This window comes from Gekko japonicus, unplaced genomic scaffold (assembly GCF_001447785.1).
Source record: "Gekko japonicus isolate JY-2015 unplaced genomic scaffold, Gekko_japonicus_V1.1 scaffold2144, whole genome shotgun sequence".
Taxonomy (NCBI): Eukaryota; Metazoa; Chordata; class Lepidosauria; order Squamata; family Gekkonidae; genus Gekko; species Gekko japonicus.
This window is the reverse complement of record NW_015166485.1, coordinates 68,044-88,856: the sequence shown is the minus strand read 5'-3', so window position 1 is coordinate 88,856 and position 20,813 is coordinate 68,044. Positions and strand designations below refer to the sequence as shown.

General features: G+C 46.8%; 1 protein-coding gene across 1 annotated transcript; it reads left to right on the top strand.

Annotated features, from left to right (window-relative positions):
* Positions 1 to 29: 29 nt before the first annotated feature.
* On the top strand, positions 30 to 20,813 carry LOC107111210. The gene is made up of 4 exons (XM_015412139.1): positions 30 to 93; positions 1,974 to 3,642; positions 7,600 to 8,397; positions 18,758 to 20,813. Exons 1-4 carry the CDS (start codon positions 78 to 80, stop codon positions 20,811 to 20,813), a joined length of 4,539 nt encoding a protein of 1,512 aa, XP_015267625.1. The 5' UTR covers positions 30 to 77.

The following is a 20,813-nucleotide window of genomic DNA, read 5'->3' as shown; positions in this document are numbered from 1 at the left end:
TGACAGCCAATCAGAGGCATCCTTTCTCCAAGCATGACAGTGCTGTGACTAACAGCCACTGACAAGACTTGCCAACCATGAACTCATTTACAGGTTTGTTGTTTTTTAAAATCATCTCAGGTAGTCACTATCACAACATCTTTTGATAGTAAATTCCATAAATAAGTATGCATTCTCTGAACTGGAGACGAAGACAAGCTCAGGAAGGAACTTCGCTTTGGTTCTTTGTGGTGCGTACCTGGATAAAACTGCAGGAGACCCGAGGCTCCTGGGATAGGACAGAGGGTCCTGAGATAGGACAGAGGGCTCTTTCACACATATTATGTGGCTACCGGCATGGTGTGGGGGGGGGGGGGGGAGCAGAGAAAGAAAGCAGCTTTAAATGCATTCTCTCTTTCTTAGACATTAGCAAACAAATCAACATCATTGGACAAACGTATCCTCATCAATATCTGTTTTTACCCCTTTTGTTTTTATTTTTGGCAGCCTCATTTAATGTTAATAAAAAGCAAATCTGCATATTTGTTCATGTCTTGTGGCTCTCAAAACATCTGATGCTTATTCTATGTGGCTCCTACATTAAGCAAGTTTGGCCACACCTGGTGTAGTTGATAGCAGACTGCAGAACAGGTAAAGCTCCATTGGTCCCAGAACAGCTAGGTTTGAGTCCAGTAGCATCTTAGAGACCAACAAAAAATTTTCAGAAAATTCTTGATAGAGGCATTTGCCAAGCCGTCACTAATAACAGGGAAAATTAAAGAAACTTATGGCAACTTATTAAATTAAATTAAAAAGCCGAGTTAAAACCAAATGAGGTATTAAAAAAACAAAATATAAACTTATCCTGGTGGGAAAAAAATGTACTAAAATCAAGATACAATTAAGACAAAAAAATAGGATTCTATACCAGTCTAAACGAAATTGATAAAATTTGGCTTTCTTCCAGTGATAAACTAATTCAGAAACTCTATACAAAATTATTAGAGGACGATCTACAAGAAGAGATTATAAAAACGCCAATGATAGCCTGGATAAAAGAGATTGGTCACACAATAGAAATGGATCAATGGATAAAAACATGGAGATCATTAAAATATATGAGCGTGACTTCATATAAGGAAAACATATATAAAATGTTTTTTAGGTGGCATTGGACCCCTGTTAAAGTTGCTAAATGCTTCCCGAAAGCATCAAATATCTGTTGGAGATGCAGAAGGAATATAGCATCATACCTCCACATATGGTGGAGGTGTGACAAAATCCAAACTTTTTGGGAAAAAAGTTATAAAATCTTTTCAGATGTACTTAGAATCAATATGCCATTAACGCCAGAAACATATTTACTAAATATGATTCTGGACACAATAAAGAACCACACACATATAATAGTATACTTATTAACAACAGCAAGAATTCTGATAGCAAAGCATTGGAAGTCAAAAACCATACCATCTATAAGAGAGCTTAAACACAAGATTCTGGAAATAGCAGAAATGGACAAACTGAGTATAGTATTAAAACCAGAGGAACTTTTTTGGGACAGATGGGAAATAATTTATACCTGGCTGAAGATGAAGATAAAATAGAACTGAAAATTTGCTAGTAAAAGATAATGGATGACAAATGAGAAAGATGAATTTTATATTAGGAAATGTGTAAGTACTAAATGGATAGCTTTACATATTTTTGTGAAATGAAAAATGAAAAAATAAATTCCAAAAGAAAAGATTTTTTCAGAAAATTCTTGTTGGTCACTAAGGTGCTAGTGGATTCAGATCTAGGTGTTCTACTACAGACCAATATGGCTACTCTCTGAAAACTGGTTCAAAAATGACTTTATGGAAGAAACATGGATTAAAGTAAGTGGTAGGGATGGAAGGCTCTAGATACAGGACAGAGCTTCTAGAGGATCTAAGGCTTCAGTAGAGGGAATGAGAGCAGAGGAATCAATGTGCATCTGTTGTTCCGTCTAGGAATCAGGAAGAAATGGGAGGCAGCGGAGTCACACAAGAAGCCTGCAAACACAGGGCAAGAAGATGGTCAGTCTGCATCAAGAATAAACATTCAGAGAAGTTCAGCAAGCCCAATAGCAAAGCATCGGCGAGTGGGCCGGGTAATCTGTGGAGTTTGTGGAAAGAGATTTGTCAGGACTTGTGAACTGTTCACACATCAGCGTACCCATACAGGTGAGAGGCCGTACCAGTGTTCAGACTGTGGGCGTTGCTTTTCCGTCCAATCCACACTGGTCAGCCACCAAAGTATCCATACTGGGGAGAAGCCTCACAAATGCCAGGAGTGTGGCAAAAACTTCCGACTTAAGAGCAATCTGACCCGCCACCAGCGCGTCCACGATGGTGTGAGACCATACCAATGTGAGTACTGCGGGGCCAGCTACAGCACTAAAGCGCACCTGGTCTGGCACCTCAACAGCCACACAGGAGAGAAACCGTACAAATGTACAGAGTGCTCGAAACGTTTTGGAGAAATCTCCTCTCTGGTAGAGCATCTTCTCTCCCACCAAGGTGATAGTGGTGGTGGGAAAATCGGAACTATCACCACTAGTTGTTCAGGTAGCAGGAACCCTCACCACTGTAACGACTGTGGAAAGAACTTCTGTCGGAGTACCACATTAGCAGAGCACCGTCGCATTCACACTGGTGAGCATCCCTTCACTTGCGGAGAGTGTGGGGAGCGTTTCATGCGTCGAGCTCTCTACAGTGAACACATCCGCATGCATTCTGAAGAGGGCCCACCCAACCTATGTGTAGCTTGTGGGAAATCCTTCACGAAGCGCTATTCTCTTCTTCAGCACCAGCGGTCACACACAGGAGAAAAGCCCTACCAGTGCCCAGACTGCCCCAAAAGATTCATTGCCAGCTCTGCCTTGACACAACACCGGCGAATACATACCGGAGAGACACCCTACCTGTGTCCAGACTGCGGGCGCCGTTTTAGCCAGAAATCAGTGCTTACGACTCACCGGAGACTTCACACAGGTGAAAGGCCCTACAAATGCCAGGAGTGTGGGAAAGGGTTTAGCCAGAGTTCAGCCCTGACCCAGCATCTCCGGACTCACACTGGGGAGTCTCCATACAGCTGTGGGGAGTGTGGGAAGAGCTTTAGTGGTATGTCAGCCCTCAAGCGGCACCACCTCACCCATACTGGCGAACGCCCCTTTCGTTGTGATGAGTGTGGCAAGGGGTTCAAGCAAAGCTCCACTCTGGTCCAGCATCAGAGGATCCACACCCGTGAGAAGCCTTATGCCTGTATCCAGTGCAACAAGAGCTATAGCCAACGGGCTGCTCTTGCTAAGCACTTGAGGACCCATGCCAAGGACTCCTCACTTCCTAGTACAGACCCCGAGCTAGCAGATACCAAAGTTTACAAAGATCCTTTCATCCGATCCCGAGAGGTGAAGAATGACACAGAGAATGACACAGAGGAAGAGGGTGATGAAGTACTGGTGCTTCCTCCAGGGACATGGGATGCTGAGGTCAAAGAGGAGCCCGAGGATAAGTGGGAGAACAGTGTATCATCTGTGGAGATGGGGCCATTTATACGGGCGAAAGAGGAGGAGTTGGATGAGGCACGGTTGGAAGTACCAACAATATCTCTGAGGATCAAAGAGGAACCAGATGGCTGAGGGGTGTGTGGGAAGGAAGCTGGGCTTCATGTATTTTTTTAAAGGAATGTGAATGAATGGAGATGCTGTTGAACACACTTTCATGTAACTAGGTGATAAGGGAGAAAGATCAAACTAAGCCTGTTTGCAGTGGTTAATTGACTACAAAGAAAAGTTTGTATCTGAAACCTGCTCAGAAATCCACATCTTGTGATTTGACAATTTCACCTTTGTAATCCTAGATGTGTAGGGGGTAGTTTTGGTTACTCAGAAGTGAGCGAAATGAACTCAGTACATGTTCAGACGCACTCCTTCAGTTCGGATTATTCTAGCTGGGTCCTACCATTTCAATTGGGTTTTAGAGAAGAGCCCTGGCTGAAAAGAACTCTTTCCTGTTTGAATTCTGTGGGTCAGTTTCAGCGCCATACGACGCCTAAAATTAAAATGGTTCTGAAAATCTCATTAGTAGTAGTAGTAGTAGTAGTAGTAGTATTTAAATTTCTACCCCACCCTTCCAGACAAGACTGGCTCAGGGCGGCTTACAAACAACATAACGTTTACAGATACATAAAATATAAGTTAAACAACAATAGTTAAAACATTTAAACAGTCCTAAAAGCAATTAATCCTAAAAACATAGTAAAGCTGCAGCCAATTTATGGCGACCTCGTAGGGTTTTCAAGACAAGAGACGTGCAGAGGTGGTTTGCCATCGCCTGCCCCTGCCTAACAACCCTGCACTTCCTTGGGGGTCTCCCATCAGGGGCTGACACTGCTTAGTTTCCAAGATCCAATGAGATTGGGGTAGCCTGGGCCATCCAGGTGTTGGCAGGTCTGAAAACCTCATATTTAAATAATACCATCACCAGATTTCTGACTCATACAGTTGCGTGTGTGCCTGTAAAAGTATACAGACGAATCAGAGTATGTTGGTGGTAGCCACGACAACTAATTGGGGGGTGGGAGGTACAGAAGAGCATGACGGAAGCCCCAGCAGGTCATAGTGGCGTACAATCCCACCACTGCCTACTCAGACTGTATTAAAGGGCATGCTGACAACTGTGCCTAAGCTGCCAGTCTTTCCCTGTAATTGTGTTCTGGCTTCATTTCTCTTGCTAGACCAAGAGTCCTTGCTCTACTATGGCAAGATAATTTCTAGTCCTGCCCTTTGTGGTGGTTCATAGAAAGGGTATAAAAAAGATTATTATTGTTATGTCACTTTAAAGAAATAGCTGGAGGCAGAATTGCATCCAATAGACTGGGAAAGAATGCTTAGTCTGTCTCAGGAGTAGGCAATCTTTTTGGCCTGTGCACACACATAAAATGCCTAGCCATGAAGATGCTGGTGTTCTGGCAGACAAAAAAGAGGAGTGGGGGCTGAGATGAAGGTTCTGCTTGGTCAGACACAGACACAGGCTGAGGCCTAGTGGCACTACCGGCATCTCAGGGCTCACCCTGGGCATGGTTGGCAGCTGCACAGCTCAGGGAGGCACAAGCATGCCCACCATGTTCTCCCATGCCATGATGATACCAGGCCCAGTGGCTCTGTCACCACCTCAAGGCTAGCCTCAGTTGCTTCAGCAGAGAACCAACCCTGTAAGTCAACCAAACTGGTCCAATATGCCGTAACTCAGCACACGTTCCAGGGGTTGCCCACCCCCAAGTTAGCTATTCATAGTATCCAATTTGATCCTACATTGGAAAGAAAAAGGACCTACCTTATCCTGTGGTGTCCAAACTCCTGAAATAATGCTGATAGTCTTGTTTGGCCAAATGATGATTCTTTCCTTCCCTATCATGGTTATAGGCTGCTCTTTCATAGTCCCCCAAGATATTTTTTATTGTGTAAAAAGAGAACATGGCCTCATGATACCTCTGCCTCATGATACCTCTCCCATGCTTGAAATTGAGGGGGAAAGTAGTGCTTATACGTTCACTGCGCTTATTCACAGTGCACTAAAACTAGAGATTATGTAATTTTTTCATTAAAAAACACTGGTACTGGGATATATTTCATTCAGAGTTTTTTGTTGCTTGGAAAAAGGTTTGACTCTGTGAGCCCTTTAAAAGAAAGAATGAGCAGCGACCTTTCATTAAAGCTACCCTAAGGACAGGATCTCCTTGGAAACTACAATGATCTGTGTGATGGAAGAGTTATCATCTCTGCAAGGACTAATTTAAACCAAGCCAGAAAGCTCAACAGACGTCACTTTTTAACAAACGTTTTATAGAACAGTTTCTCTGTAACAAGAGCTTTTAACATCCTGTTGTAGTATAGTAAGAGACCATAGCTCTGTAACAGTTTTGAATGTCTCTGGTTCAGCTCTCCACAAAGCCGGTGCACTCTGGCTAGCTATCTTTAACCTCAGTCTCTAAAATGGGAATAATAATAATGGCCTACCTCACAGGGTTGCTGTAAAAGCTAACTAAAAAGTGCCAGGCAAATGATTAATAATGAATTTCATTTGTTTTTAACAGAAGACAGCTATAAATCTATTTGCATCTCTATGGCATTATAATAGCCCACAGTCACACGTGGGGAATATTTACACAAGCAGTTCAGGAAACCACATTAGCAAGGTGTGACCTAAGGATAACGCAGATATAAACAACACGTAGCTTGGTTGTGAAATACAAACATATTTTATAAACTACAGTTATGATACTGTTGACTAAGAAGGAGAACTAACTAAATCATTAGCAATGGAAATAACCCTGGCAACAGGAAACTTCTTCAGCATAATGAAATGGGCAAGCCGGTCCTGTGTTCTTCCACCTCAAGCATATTTTAGCCTTTACGTGTGTTCAGGTTTTCTTCAGTGGCTATACTATGATATAAGTGGGGTATGGGCGCTTCACTGCTTTCAATTTCTATAGGGAGCCATCTCTTAAGCAAAAAGTCCGTTACCTGACCTACCCACTCTGGGTGATTTGGGACAGAAGTTGAGGGCAAACCAAAAGTAGACTAGAAATAAACTTGTATGGGAAAACTTACGAATCCGGAGGGGGAAAGCGGGCAGGCATGCATATTTCGTTCACAGGCTTGAGATTCTGCAATACTGTTTAGTAATAATCATTTTTTTAATACACACGACGTCTGTTGGTAGGTTGAGGTTTATACCTTTTAAACCCCTTCGATATAAAGAAGCAGACAGACTACGGCTGCGGACGGTCACACACTAAACACTTTCCAACTAGATTTTGCTGTGTGAACTAGCAAAATCCAGTTGGAAAGTGCATTAAAAAGTGGATTATTTAGTGTGTGTGACCGCAGCCTACAGCTACCGTCCAAACCAAAGGCGTGTGTGGGGGGATAACCGATTCCCGCCAGAAGCAATGCAGAAAACGGGGGAGCCGGGGAATTGCATTACCTTAAAATATATAATAAAATAACAGCGTTCCGTGCGCCTTGGTGTTTAGTCATGCCGGCCACATGACCACGGAAACGTCTTCAGACAGCGCTGGCTCTTCGGCTTGGAAACGGAGATGAGCAGCGCAACCCTAGAGTCGGATTCGACTGGCTTTCGAGCAAGGGAACCTTTACCTTTTAAAATATATATATAACCAAAACAAGCACGGCTTTTTAATCCAATTTGTTACGTTAATTGTCGCCACCCCCTTTAAGGCTTTCCCAGGGCTTCCATAGGCGGATCCTGCACCTTCCCTCCCCGTTTTTCCGGGCGAATCAAGCACGTTACCTTGTGTAGAATTCCTTCCGGCAGAAGAGCCGGTCCGGAAGGAGAGCGCCCCTTCCACCGACGTTTCTTCTTGCCGATTATTTCTTTCCCGGACAAGGACAGCCAATGAGAAGCCTCCGTCCGTCCTCCTTAACCAACCTGTGCTTTTCTTCCGCCCCTTACGGGTAGATTTCCCCGCCCATTAAAGGCGCAGGGAGTCCACTGGTCGCTGAGATGCAGGGACTGGAAAGAGGGAATCATCCTCGCGCCTGATCGCCAAGCTCTTCTTCTTCTTCCCAAGCCCCTCCTTGAGCTCTCCCGGTCTCTGCGGCTGGCTTCCGTCGCTGCTCCCGCTCTCGTTCTTGCTTCTCGGCGGCGTGATGGAGGGGCAGCACATAATGGCTCAGGTGCACATCCAGACGCCGGTCTCCTCCTCCTCCTCCTCGTCCTCTGTGGCAGGGGAAGAATCCAGGAAGCTGCCCAATCCGGTCCGAGTGGCAGCCCGGGAAAGGATGGTGGGAGGCCGTTTGTTGGACAGTCATAGCCTGGATGGGATCAGCCAGGTGTATGGAGCCTCCAAGGCCCAGGAAGGCAGGAGGGCCACCATATCCAGCGCCCTGGAGCTGGAGGGGACCGTGAGCCACGATGGGGACCTGACCCACTTTGTGGCCAACAATCTGCAGATGAAGATCAAGATGAGTTCCAGGGGCAGCCTGGATGACACGGAGCCCACCTCCTCCTCCACGATGTCTTCGCAGCTGTCTGTACGGGGCAAAGCCGCAGACATCCCTCCGATCGACCCAGAGGTGATCCGGGATCTGGAGAGGCTGACCAGGGATGTGGCTCAGAGAGTGGACCAGATGCTGAGAGTCTTGAACGGCTCCGTCCAGAACATGACGGCCTTGAGCGTGGGCTACATCCAGACTTACCGGGATGCTGTGGACAGCTTGGGTGAATCCGTGGACATGAGCATCAAAGGGATGTACACCCTGATGGCCAGGTGTGAGGAGCTGGACCGGTCCATGCAGCCGGTCCATACTCTTGCGAAACAGATCCGGGAGATCAAGCGGACACTAGAGATCTTTGAGGCGCTTTGCAAGTAATGCCCCTTTCAGGAGGAGGAGTGAACTTGCTCAGCAGTGGGGGGCAAAGGCCAGAGGGCAGGGGGACAGAGAGAACACTCGGTCTGCTGTGATTCAGACTCCAAAAGGGAAATTATGTGTGTTTCTTGCACTGTAATAAATGTATTGTTGCAGTGTCTTCTCAAACTTTATGAAATTTTGCTTCCTCCTTATTTTCCCTGTACATCCAACCTTGAAATATCAGGGGGCTTACAGGTCCAGCTCATGCAACCCTTGCACCACTTCTTTGCCTAGATTCCTTCATCCCCTAATGCCACTGTCTTCAGCTTGAAGAAACTCAAGAGACTTTCAGCCCTATTATAAAGGGAAATTATGTGTGTTTCTTGCACTGTAATAAATGTATTCTTGCAGTGTCTTCTCAAACTTTATGAAATTTTGCTTCCTCCTTATTTTCCCTGTGCATCCAACCTTGAAATATCAGGGGGCTTACAGGTCCAGCTCATGCAACCCTTGCGCCACTTCTTCACTTGCCTAGATTCCTTCATCTCCCTGTGTTGCTTCAAAGCCTGACAAGATCCTCCTTCACCAGTACCACACCTCCTCTCCTAATGCCACTGTCTTCAGCTTGAAGAAGCTCAAGAGACTTTCAGCCCTGTTATAAGCCCTAGTGGGATCATCGTGATCCACATTTTGGGAAACGAGATCTGACTGTTTCTATTCCAGTTACCAATAGGTTGTGCCAGGTTTTACAGCTAGAAAAGCAGGAGTTTAGTTGGCAGGCCTCAGAATCTGCTTCGAAGAGTTCAGGCCCTTGTATTTGACTCTTCCACAATATCTACTACTTGGGCTTATAAATTTCTCATGCGTACCATACGGCTGTAGTGGAAGAGGTGGCCTTGGATAATTTGCAGTGTTCTTTATTATTGTAGTGAGTTACCACAATCACACACCATGTAAAGAGTTAGGGCTATCCAGGGCATAGTTGTGATTCTGAAGAATTTAAGCTCCATCTCTTATCATAGTTCATATACTATTTGTAAAGAAGGGGGAGTTTTCTCAGCATTTGTCTGTACAAGTAAGTTTTCTAAAGAGTAACTGACAACATAAAAACAGATGGCCCATCTGAGGTATTCACGTTGACAAAAGGCCCCTGACACACATCATGGAGCATTAAAATCATGGGGCAATAGTAGCAAAAAGGAGAAGGAGAAAGCCCCATGTTTATTCTTTCTGTGTGTTTTTCATTACAGCCAGTTGCCGAACCTTCATGAAATATATAGTCTGTGCTCTTAATGACTGCAGAGAGCTCTGGTTTGTTTGTCTAGTTTCACTGAATAATTCAGCATCTGTCAGTACCTGAAAGAATATGAGAAGCTGGTGTTGCCAGTTGCTGGGATTCGTAATGGGCATGCATCCACAGCTACCAGCCCCACTCTTTGGTTGCAGATAGCTACCAACTTCCGGGTTTTATGTTCCTATTTGGCAAATGCTTCTTTTCCAGGAGGCCGTTGCAGCCAAAACAAACAGAGATGACCTTTCTCAGGAGAGATCCAACAGCTGGCAGAGTCTAGCGGAATGCCAGATTACTTACGGTTTTTGTATTTCTCATTTGGAACCTTGGCTGAGTGGTGTATATCAAGAAATAAATTAATTCCTTTTATAGTACGGCTAATTCGTTAGATGTGTCTTGGTGCTCTACTTCAGTGGAGTCAGTATGTGTGATCATCTTCAGCAATGATAAAAGTCCTGCATTACCCCGAAGTGCAGCACCATCCATCTATGAAGCTGTTGGTGTGCTGGCAAACAAAAGGAAGCAAAAGAGATAAAAAGGTTCTACTGGGCCAGACACACTGAGGACAAGCTGAGTCACAGAAGCACTGGCAAGCACCTCAGTACTTGCCTCAGTGCTCTGGGTGAAGGATCAGCCCCACCTGCTGAGCAAAATGGTCTTGTGTGGCACTGCTTGGCACATGAGCTGGGGGCAGCCTACCCTGTCCTGCGTCATCACAGTAATGTATTTCATCACTACGTAGGGTAACTGGATGCCTGCTTTCTCAGAGGATAATGCTGGTTTTTTGTGGCTTGTCATCTGAGATTTCCCAGGTACCACTTCTGTCTAGTAAAAAAAGGCTGAAGTGGGTTTGTTTTTGGCTGAAGCTTTTCGTTAACATCTGAGTAACAGACTGTCATTCAAGAAGCAGAGCTCTTGCTGCTGCCCTAGACTTTGCTGGCACTGTCGTAAATTGTATTTCTATTTATAGTAATTTGGTATAGATTTGCATCCAAGAGTGTAAATTAGCATATGTAGACTTTGTGGTTCTTGTATTTCTCATTTGGAAGCTTGGCCAACTGTATATCAAGAAATAAATGAATTCTTTTTGTAGTATGGCTCATCCATTAGGTAAATTCTGTAAGTTTTAAGAAGAGCTCTTGTCTGGTTTTTGTTTGTGTTTTTGGTCACCGCCATCCCTAGATGGCCACTCTACCACCATGTGGGAAAGTTATCTGATGTGCTACTCCTTATACTGAGGGATGAAAAGCAGAAGAGGGTCCCCTCCCTTCTCTCTTTTCTTCCACAGGCACACTTTAAATTTTGTTTATTTGATTCCGTCACTATATGAAGAGTCTGACTCTGAGGTAAAACTGCTGGCTTATAGTTATAGGGAGTCGCTTAACAGCGGCACCAGCCCCGGAACTGGCTACAACCGTCGCTCGTGGGCGGGAAAATGACTTCAGCGCGTGAGGCGGAAAGTATTTATAGGGCTCACAGAGACGGGGGCGGAGTCAAAAGGGCAGGCGGGTGGGCGCGCTAGACGAAAAAAAGGTTAGAACAATGAGGAGCCGGATGAGTCGCGCGAAGTTGCAATGTCTGGCTGGCTGTCGCGCGCTTAAAAAATGAATGGCGACGTGAATGTGTGGATGAGGGAGGTGTCTGAAACAGGCAACCATATTCCTGTCCATGCTTCGCCCGCCTTTCTCCCGGAGAGACACACTTTTCAGTAAAGGAACTTTGCCTCTTTATAGGAACGTATCTGCAGATTGCAAACTGGAATGGCTTAGAGGTATGGGTGGGATTTCACGGGACGTGCAAGACGGTCCACTAGCAGCAGCCCCGGGTGTATGGAGACATACGAGGTTCAGGAATGGATGTCGATATTTCAGTTGCAGGGTGGTCTAGATTATAATGGACTTGGGGATTGTGGGACCTGGATGACCGGTCTGGCTTAAAGTGTCACGGGATGGAATGAAATAGCATCGGAAATGCGACGATGGGCTGCTGGCGGCGGGGGGGGGGGTTTCTCCATGGTGTATAAGGGACCGGGGCAATGCTCCCTCTAAGCTGTGGAGTCTTGTGAGCAAAAATTCTACTTTGTGAGCTACTGGCATTCAAGTTGCGAGTGAGCGATTGGGCTACTGCACATATTAGTTTGCTCTGGAGCCCTCCTTCCTGAGCTAAGACAAGAATGTGTGAGCTGGAGGTTTAAAAACGGTGAGCTAGCTCACACTCAGCTTAGAGGGAACACTGGACCGGGGTGTCTCATCCCGTGTGCAAAACGGAAAGGAAAAGGGTAAAAGTCCGATCTACATGGATCCTCATGAATTCATATGATTTTTACATTGAAACGAAATAAAACCACCATCATATTGTAGGCCATGTGTTACATAGGGGGCACCACAAAAACCACGCTCCTACAGATTTGTGGCACCACAACAGCGCAAAAACATTATTCCAAAGGACGGATCCTCGTGTATTCATATGATTTCTACGCTGGAATGAAATAAAACCAACATCATCGTGTAGACCATGTCTTCGACTATAGGAGGCACTACAAAACTCATGTCCCCACGAATTCGTGGCACCACAAAACTGCAAAAACAAGACCTGGGGGAGCCAGAATGACCTCTCGTGCGTGATGGCGGTGCGGCAACGCCACTCGGCCATCACAAGCGAGAGGCGGAATTTGCCCCTCGGACTCCAAGGCCACCACCCCAGGGCTCAGAGAGGCAGGGGGACATTTTGCGCCCCCTCCCCCCGCCGTTGCAACTGCCATTAGCACCGCCGCGGGCAACCATAAATTTTTAAAGAGCCCCTAACAAGATCTGGGGGAGCCAGAATGACCTCTTGCGTGTGATCGCAAGAGGTGGAAATTGCCCCTAGGACTCCAAGGCCACCACCCCAGGGCTCAGAGAGGTGGGGGAACATTTCATGCCCCTCCCCCCCTGTTGCCGCTGTGGGCAGCCATTAGTGTTGCTGCTACCGCTGACAGCCATAACTTTTAAAGAGCCCCTAACAAGATCTGGGGGAGCCAGAATGACCTCTCGCGTGTGATGGCCGAGCGGCAATGTGATTAGATCGTGTGTTTGGGGAGCCCCATTGCAAAAACCTTGAGGATCCGTTCTTCCAAAACACGTTTTTGCTTCATGGTGTTGCCATGAAGCTGTGGATCCATAATTTCTGTGGTTCAAACTTCCCGTGGACATGATATGTGATTTGATGGTGTGTTTGGGGTGTCCCATTGCAAAAACCTCGAGGATCCATGAGGATCCATGCTTCAGAACCATGTTTTGGCTTCATGGTGTTGCTGTGAAGCAGTGGATCCATTACTTTTGTGGTGCAACCTGTGCCCATGGACATCAGATGGGATTTGTTGGTGTATTCATGGTGACCCAACGCAAAAGCCTTGAGGATCCATGGGAATCGTGCTTTGGAACGATATTTTCGCAGCATGTTGCCACGAAGCCGTGAATCCATGAATTCTGTGGAGCAAGTAGTGGCCATGGACATGATATGGGATTTAATGGTATGTTTAGGTGTTCCAACACAAAACCCCCAAGAATCCATGAGGACCCATGCGCCAGAACCATGTTTTGGCTTCATGGTGTTGCCACGAAGCCATGGATCCATGGCTTTTGTGGTGCAAGCTGTGTCCGTGGACATGATATGTGATGTGATGGTGAGTACATGGTGACCCAACACAGAAACACTGAGGATCCATGAGTATCCATGCTTCAGAACCATGTTTTTGCACATGGTGTTGCCACGAAGCCGGGGACCCATTAATACTGTGGTGTAAGTAGTGGCCATGGCCATGGTATGGGATTTAATGATATGTTTGGGGTGTCCCAACACAAAATCCCAAAGCATTCATGAGGATCCATGCTCCAGAACCATATTTTGGCTTCAGCCGTAGACATGTGATTTCTGTGGTGCATTCTGTGGCCATGGACAAGGTATGTAATTTAATGGTGATGTTGGGGTGACCCAACACAAAAACCTTGAGGATCCATGAGGATCCGTGCTTTGGAATCATGTTTTTGCAGCATGCCACGAAGCCGTGGCAGCATGAATTCTATGGTGCAGGCTGTGGCCATGGATATGATATGGGATTTAATGGTATGTTTGGGATGTCCCAACACAAAATCCCCAAGGATCCATAAGGATCCGTGCTCTAGAATCATGTTTTTGCAGAATGGATTCACCACGAAGCTGTGGATCTGTGATTTTTGTGGTGCAAGTTGTGGCCGGGGATGTGCTATGTGATTTCATGGTGTGTTTGGGGTGACCCAATTGAAAAACCGTGAGGATCCACCAAGATCCGTGCTTTGGAACCATTTTTTTGCAGAATGGGGTCGCCACGGAGCAGTGGACATATGATTTCTGTGGTGCATTCTGTGGCCATGGACAAGGCATATTATTTGATGGTGATGTTGGGGTGACACAATGCAAAAATCATAAGGGTCCATGGGGATCCGTGCTTCAAAACCATGTTTTTGCAGCATGGAGTTGCCACAGAGCCGTAGCACCGTGATTTCTGTGGTGCGGGCTGTGGCCATGGCCATGATATGGGATTTCATGGTATGTTTGGGGTGTCCCAACACAAAAAAACCAAGCATCCATGAGGATCCGTGCTTCAAAATCATGTTTTTACAGAATGGTGTCACCACAAAGCCGTGGATCTGTGATTTTTGTGGTGCAAGCTGTGGCCGTCGACATGTTATGTGATTTGATGGTGTGTTTCGGGTGACCCAATTGAAAAACCCTGAGGATCCATGAGGATCCGTGCTTTGGAACCATGTTTTTGCAGTTTTGTGGAGCCACGAATTCATGGGGGCATGATTTTTGGAGTGCTGCCTATAGTCTAAGACATGGTCTACAGTATGATGTAGGTTTTATTTCATTCCAGCATAGAAATCATATGAATTCACGAGGATCCGTCCTTTGGAATCATGTGTTTGTGCTGCTGTGGCGCCACGAATCTCTGGGTGCCCCCTGTAGACTAACACATGGCCTACAATATGATGGTGGCTTTATTTCGTTTCAGTGTAAAAATCATATGAATCCATGAGGATCCATTTATACCCGACTTTTACCCAGACCCAAACGGAAACAATAAGAATCCGTAACCGCCGCCGTGGAAACCGGGAAGCTTTCTATTCCTTCCACCCCTAGTCTGAACGAAAATTGCACCCTGCTCCGCCGGCGCAAATAATACGGAAATACTCGGAATATTAGAATAATTATAACAGCAGTCCTAAAGGGCGTTACGCCCTTCGAAATCTGTCAAAGTCGGTGCGCTTGGAAGGGTGTGCCTCTGTTCAGGGTTGCACCGTTAATTAAAATTAATATTCAGCATGAAAAATGCAGAGCTGATCTAGAGGGAAAGGGACGGGGATATGTAATGACTGGATCGCGGCGGGCTCTAGCAGTGAGATTCAGGGCCACCATCGAAACGGGATCTCGCTCCCTCTCTAAACTGAACCGCACCCACACCCTCCAGCCTAGTTGCGGTCCGGTCTGTCATTCTTTGCTTGCGGCTTGACACTTGTTACATTACGAGTCGTGCTAGTAACATCAGATTAAGAGTACAATTCTGGACGGGGTCATGCCCTTCTAAAACCCATTGAGCATGCTAAAACAAGCACTTGTGGGAGGATTACCAGGATAAAATGTCAAAGGCAAGGAAAAGATTTCGTCACCGCTGCTTGAAATAAAAAGTTACAGTGAATTGGGTTGCAGTGCAGGAGAACAAGGGATCGTGTCCCTGCAAACTAGGGTCATATGGCCGTTCCAGGGTGAGGGAAACGACTGAGTTAAAATCGTAGAGTTTGCACAGCTGCGGCGTCCTAGAAAGGACTTAGAAGGAAGTGCAGTTGTGGAAGGGTCTTAATCATGAAGGGACCTTCCTGTTGCAAGCGGATCTCCACGGCCAGGCACCCAGCAGCATCCCCACCATGCCCACTCTTTAATGAAAACAAAGCCAGCAGCCGACGCGCCAGGGAGACAACGGCGAACGGCAAGGTTTGACGTGGCTGCAGGAGCAGCTTCTTCTTGGGCAGGAGGAGGGGGGAGATGGAGGGGAATGGCGCTGTGAAAAGGGAGTGGGAAGCCAAAACTGCAGTGGAGTCAGGAAACTGTCACCATGGTAGGAATGCAAAAAAAATCAGGGAGGGGGAAGTTAGGAAGGAAGGCTGCCTTCCAGCCTGGGAGTGCAAAACATTGCAGTTTTATTAATATGGTGCAAACTACCCCCGGTTCATTACAGCAGTGTGGCCGAAGTGATGGTTCCTATGGAGTTAGCTTGGTTTGGAATCTTTAAAACAAAAAAACCACTGTTGGATGGTGCTGTGTCTAGTACTGTACGGCCATGTTCTATAGGAATACAGGTTTATTATATAGAGAGCAGTACTCTGGATTTGTGCAAGGTTAGTGTTCTTTGAGGGAGTGAACGAACATGTGGACAAGGGGGACCCAATAGATGTTGTTTAGCTTGACTTCCAGAAAGCTTTTGATAAAGTTCCTCATCAAAGGCTCCTAAGCAAGCTCCATAGTCACGGGATAAAAGGACAAGTCCTTTTGTGGATCAAAAACTGGCTAATTAATAGGAAACAGAGTGAGTATAAACAGGCAATTTTCTCAGTGGAGGGTGGTAAGCAGTGGAGTACCACAGGGATTAGTACTTAGTCCGATGCTTTTTAACTGGTTTATTAATGATTTGGAGTTGGGAGTAAGCAGTGAAGTGGCTAAATTTGCAGATGACACAAAGTTGTTCAGGGTGGTGAGAACCAGGGAGGATTGTGAGGCACTCCAAAGGGATCTGTCGAGGATGTACGAGTGGGCGTTACCGTGGCAAATGGGGTTCAATGTGGCCAAGTGCAAAGTGATGCACATTGGAGCAAAAAATCCTAACTATAAATACATGTTGATGGGGTCCGAACTGGCAGAGACTGACCAAGAGAGAGATCTTGGGAGTCGTAGTAGATAACTCACTGAAAATGTCGAGACAGTGTGCGACTGCAATAAAAAAGGCCAACACTATGCTGGCAATTATTAGGAAGGGAATTGAAAACAAATCAGCCAGTATCATAATGCCCCTATTTAGATCGATGGTGCGACCTCATTTGGAGTACTGTGTATAGTTTTGGTCACCACACTTCAAAAAGGATATTATAGCATAGGGAAAAGTGCAGAAAAGGGCAACTAGACTGATAAAAGGATTGGAACACTTTCCCTGTGAAGAAAGGTTCAAACGCTTGGGGCTCTTTAGCTTGGAGAAATGACGGCTGAGGGGTGACATGATCGAGGTTTATAAGATTATGCATGGGATACAGCAGGTAGAGAAAGAGGTACTTTTCTCCCTTTCTCACAATACAAGAACTCATGGGCACTCAATGAAATTACTGAGCAGTTGGGTTAGAACAGATAAAAGGAAGTGCTTCTTCACCCAAAGAGTGATTAACACATGGAATTCGCTGCCACAGGAGGTGGTGGCAGCTACAAGCATGGGCGGCTTCAAGAGGGAATTAGATAAACATATGGAGCAAAGGTCCATCAGTGGCTATTAGTCACAAGGTATAGATAGGAACTCTCAGTCTGGGGCAATGGGTGCTCTGTATTCTTGGTGCTTGGGGGGGGGGCAAGAGTGGACGGGCTTCTAGTGTCCTGGCCCCACTGCTGGACCTCCTGATGGCACCTGGTATTTTTGGCCACTGTGTGACAGAGTTGGACTGGTTGGGCCATTGGCCTGATCCAACATTGGCTTCTCTTATGTTCTTAAGGTGATGTTTAAGACTTGATGTAGCAGGTGAAGATGGTTTGTGGACTTCTGGACTGTGGGTACCATATCAGAAGTTCTTTCTTGTAGGTCTGTGGAGGCTACTGGCATAGAGTTATCCTTCTGATATGTTACAAATGTTCAAATGAAAAAGATCTATATGCTTTCATCATATGTGAATCTGTTTTCCCCTTCACAGTCAGGAGTCCCTGGTGCTAACACAACAGGGCTGTGACCTCCCATATGGAAAGTGGGAAAGAAAAATGTGTCTTGGATCTCCAGGACTCCAGCGAAGGAGAGACTGTAACAGGTGAGGAATGCGGGGAAACAGCATGACATATAGACTAATTGCAATCCAGTGCCGAGTTGCTCTATAAGATCTTTGATTTTAGTGAGCATCGACTGACTAACTCTGCATAGGATATGAGTAACAAACCAACAGCTATGAACCAAGAAATCTGTTTCAAGTCTCATCACTGTCACACGCCATTTAGCTGGCCTCAGGAAATCCAGTATTTTTCTCTGTCTGTCTTTAGATATTCAAAAAGGAGAGAATGTAGGACAGATTCCCAACTCATCTCCCTGTTCAGAACCTAGCCCCCTCCCAAATTTTCATTTATCCACAGCCAAAGTCAGTTTTTAGATTAATCTAGTCTTTTTGTGGCAATCTCAAATATTTCATCAACCTCCTCTCAATTTGTAGAGAAAGATTACTTATTGACTACATAGATCTCTTTTGTTGTTTTCCTGGTGAAAGAGAGTCTTGCATTCTGTCTTTTTCTCCCACAACAAATTGTAGATGTATTGTTGATTGAGAACAAAACTAAAATGAAGTAGATGTTCAGTCAAGATATAATAAATCATTATTCCTACTGGATTAAAAAGTTGAATAATTGAAGAAAGCTAAGTTCTGCACCCAGGTGACTACTTATGATATTCTTTGAAAGCTGAATTCTCATTCCTTTCAAATCTTGCAGAAAAATTTCTAGATGTAGAGGAAATAGTAATATCTTGGTACTGACACTGGGAGTCAGTGTTTTAATAAAAACACCAGAAGAGAATAGATTGCCATTCTCTTGTAATGTTCTTCTTATTCACATTTGTGTAATTTCCTAGTAATGATAAATAAATAGAGTTTAGCTTGGAAAAATAATAGCAGTCAGTTTTCTTCTGGTAACAATATTTGCCTTTACGATCAGCTTTATCTTGCAATGTTTGAAGTAGAGGTGGATCTGGTTCAGGGTTCATTTCCTTCTGAATGTATTCATATTTTTGTTGTTTTTAATATAGACTGCTTTCCCGGTATTCCATGTATGATCTAAAGGTATGAATTTAGTTTGCAGCAGAGAGATAAAATCTGTGATATGGCTGTTTCCACAGAGTTGTTCGAAGTGAAGGATAATAATAATGACGAAGGGGTGGGACCATTATGGAAAGAAGATGTGGAGATTCACAGAAGAGCTGAGATGCAGGCAGAACACTCTCCAGAGAAGGAAATCACTGCAGAAGGTCATCCAGTAGAAATCACTCAATATGAGGCCAGTAATGGTGAATCTGTAGTCATTGTGGAGCAAGACGCTATTGACAACCTTTCTGACAGTGACAAGATACCCAAAGCCACCATTTGTCCTGACTGTGGAAAAAGCTTTAGCAACAGTTCTCACCTGGTTCGGCACCGTCGTGTCCACACAGGCGAGAAGCCTTATAAATGCCCCCACTGTGACAAGAGCTACCGCCAGGACTCCCACCTGGTCCAGCATATGCGCTCCCACACGGGAGAGAAGCCGTACCGCTGTACTCACTGCGGCAAGGGCTTCTCGCAGAGTTCCAACCTCATCATCCACCAGCGGACACACACAGGTGAGCGCCCTTTCACCTGTCCTGAATGTGGGCGGAGCTTCAGCCACAGCTCCGATCTCATCCAGCACAAGCGGATCCACACGGGCGAGAAGCCCTACGTCTGCTCCATCTGTGGGAAATGCTTCTCGCAGAGCTCCAAGGTCACCCAGCACAAGCGCTTCCACTCCGGAGAACGGCCATTTTCCTGCGGGGAATGTACCAAGACGTTCCGCCTCCGGGCCGACCTGGTCCGCCACCTCCGCGCCCACACCGGCGAGCGGCCCTTCGGCTGCCCCGAGTGTGGGAAGCACTTTGCCGAGAGTTCCCACCTGATCCGCCACCAGAGGATCCACATGAGCGAGCGGCCCTTCCGCTGCCCGGACTGCGGGAAGGGGTTCAACCAGAGCTCCAACCTCCAGCAGCACCAGCGAGTGCACAGAGGCCAGAAACCCTTCAAGTGCGACGAGTGCGGGAAAGGGTTTGGCGTAAGCTCGGCACTCTTGCAACACCAGCGCACGCACACGGGCGAGCGGCCCTACTGCTGCAGTCAGTGTGGGAAGAGCTTCAGCGTCAGCTCCACCTATCACATACACCAGCGCATCCATGCCGGCCAAAAACCCTACTCCTGCGCCGACTGCGGGAAAGGCTTTGTGCGCAGCTCTGCTCTCCTCCAGCACCAAGCCACCCACACCGGTGAAAAGCCCTTCCGTTGCCCTTACTGTGGGAGGGGCTTTGGCCAGAAGTCAGCACTTTCTCAGCACAGGCGGGCCCACGTGAGGAGAGGCGAGGCACTGGCTTTGGTGGAGGGGTGGGAAGCCGGAGGGATGGAAGGTGTCGGGGAGCAGGGAGTGGAAGGAGGCGAGGATGGCATGTGGCAAGGCAACGGCATAAGGCTCATGGAGCGGGAGTGGCGGGAGGAAGAGAGCCCGAGGCAGGAATGGGAGGACGAGGGGGATGAGGCCGAGAGGCCCGATTGGCACGAAGATGCCGACGAAAGCGTAGAGAAGCGATTGCTGGATGGCGGCGGGGAGAGCGAGGGGCACGGTTGGGAGTGCACGGTGGGTCAGGCCATGAGGGCACAGTGGCGGGGGGACGAGAGTGTGGAGCGGAGCTCGCAGGACGATGGCACCAGCAGCATGAGGCTGGAGTGTCAGGAGGACGATGACGAGAAAGCAGAGGAGGGTCTGCAGGAGGAGGGTCCCGAGGGTGTGAGGCTGGAATGTCAGGACGACGACGACGATAGCATGGAGGAGGGTTTGCGGGACGGGGGTGGTCAGAACTCCAGGCAATTGTGTCGGGAGGAGAGCGCGGCGCGCGAGTGGCAGGGTGACGCAGGCCAGGGAACAAGGGAAGAGTGGGGTGCGTGCGCCGCAGAGGAGAACAGCAGGCGGCAGGCGGCAAGCGTGGAGCGAGAGTGGCAGGACAGTGGGGAGGATGGCGAGAGACATCGTTGGCAGGGAGATGAAGAGGACAGCTTGGGAGGGGAGAGCTGGAGTCAGGGCTGCCCGGGTGAGGAGGAGGAGGAAGAGATTGTGGAATAA

Excerpts from the sequence above, each read along its gene's own strand:
- LOC107111210 (XM_015412139.1), top strand. Across the intron at positions 3,643-7,599 it reads AAAGAGGAACCAGATGGCTG|CCCCTCCTTGAGCTCTCCCG; the intron begins AGGGGTGTGTGG and ends CTTCTTCCCAAG. Across the intron at positions 8,398-18,757 it reads ATCTTTGAGGCGCTTTGCAA|GTATGAATTTAGTTTGCAGC; the intron begins GTAATGCCCCTT and ends TATGATCTAAAG.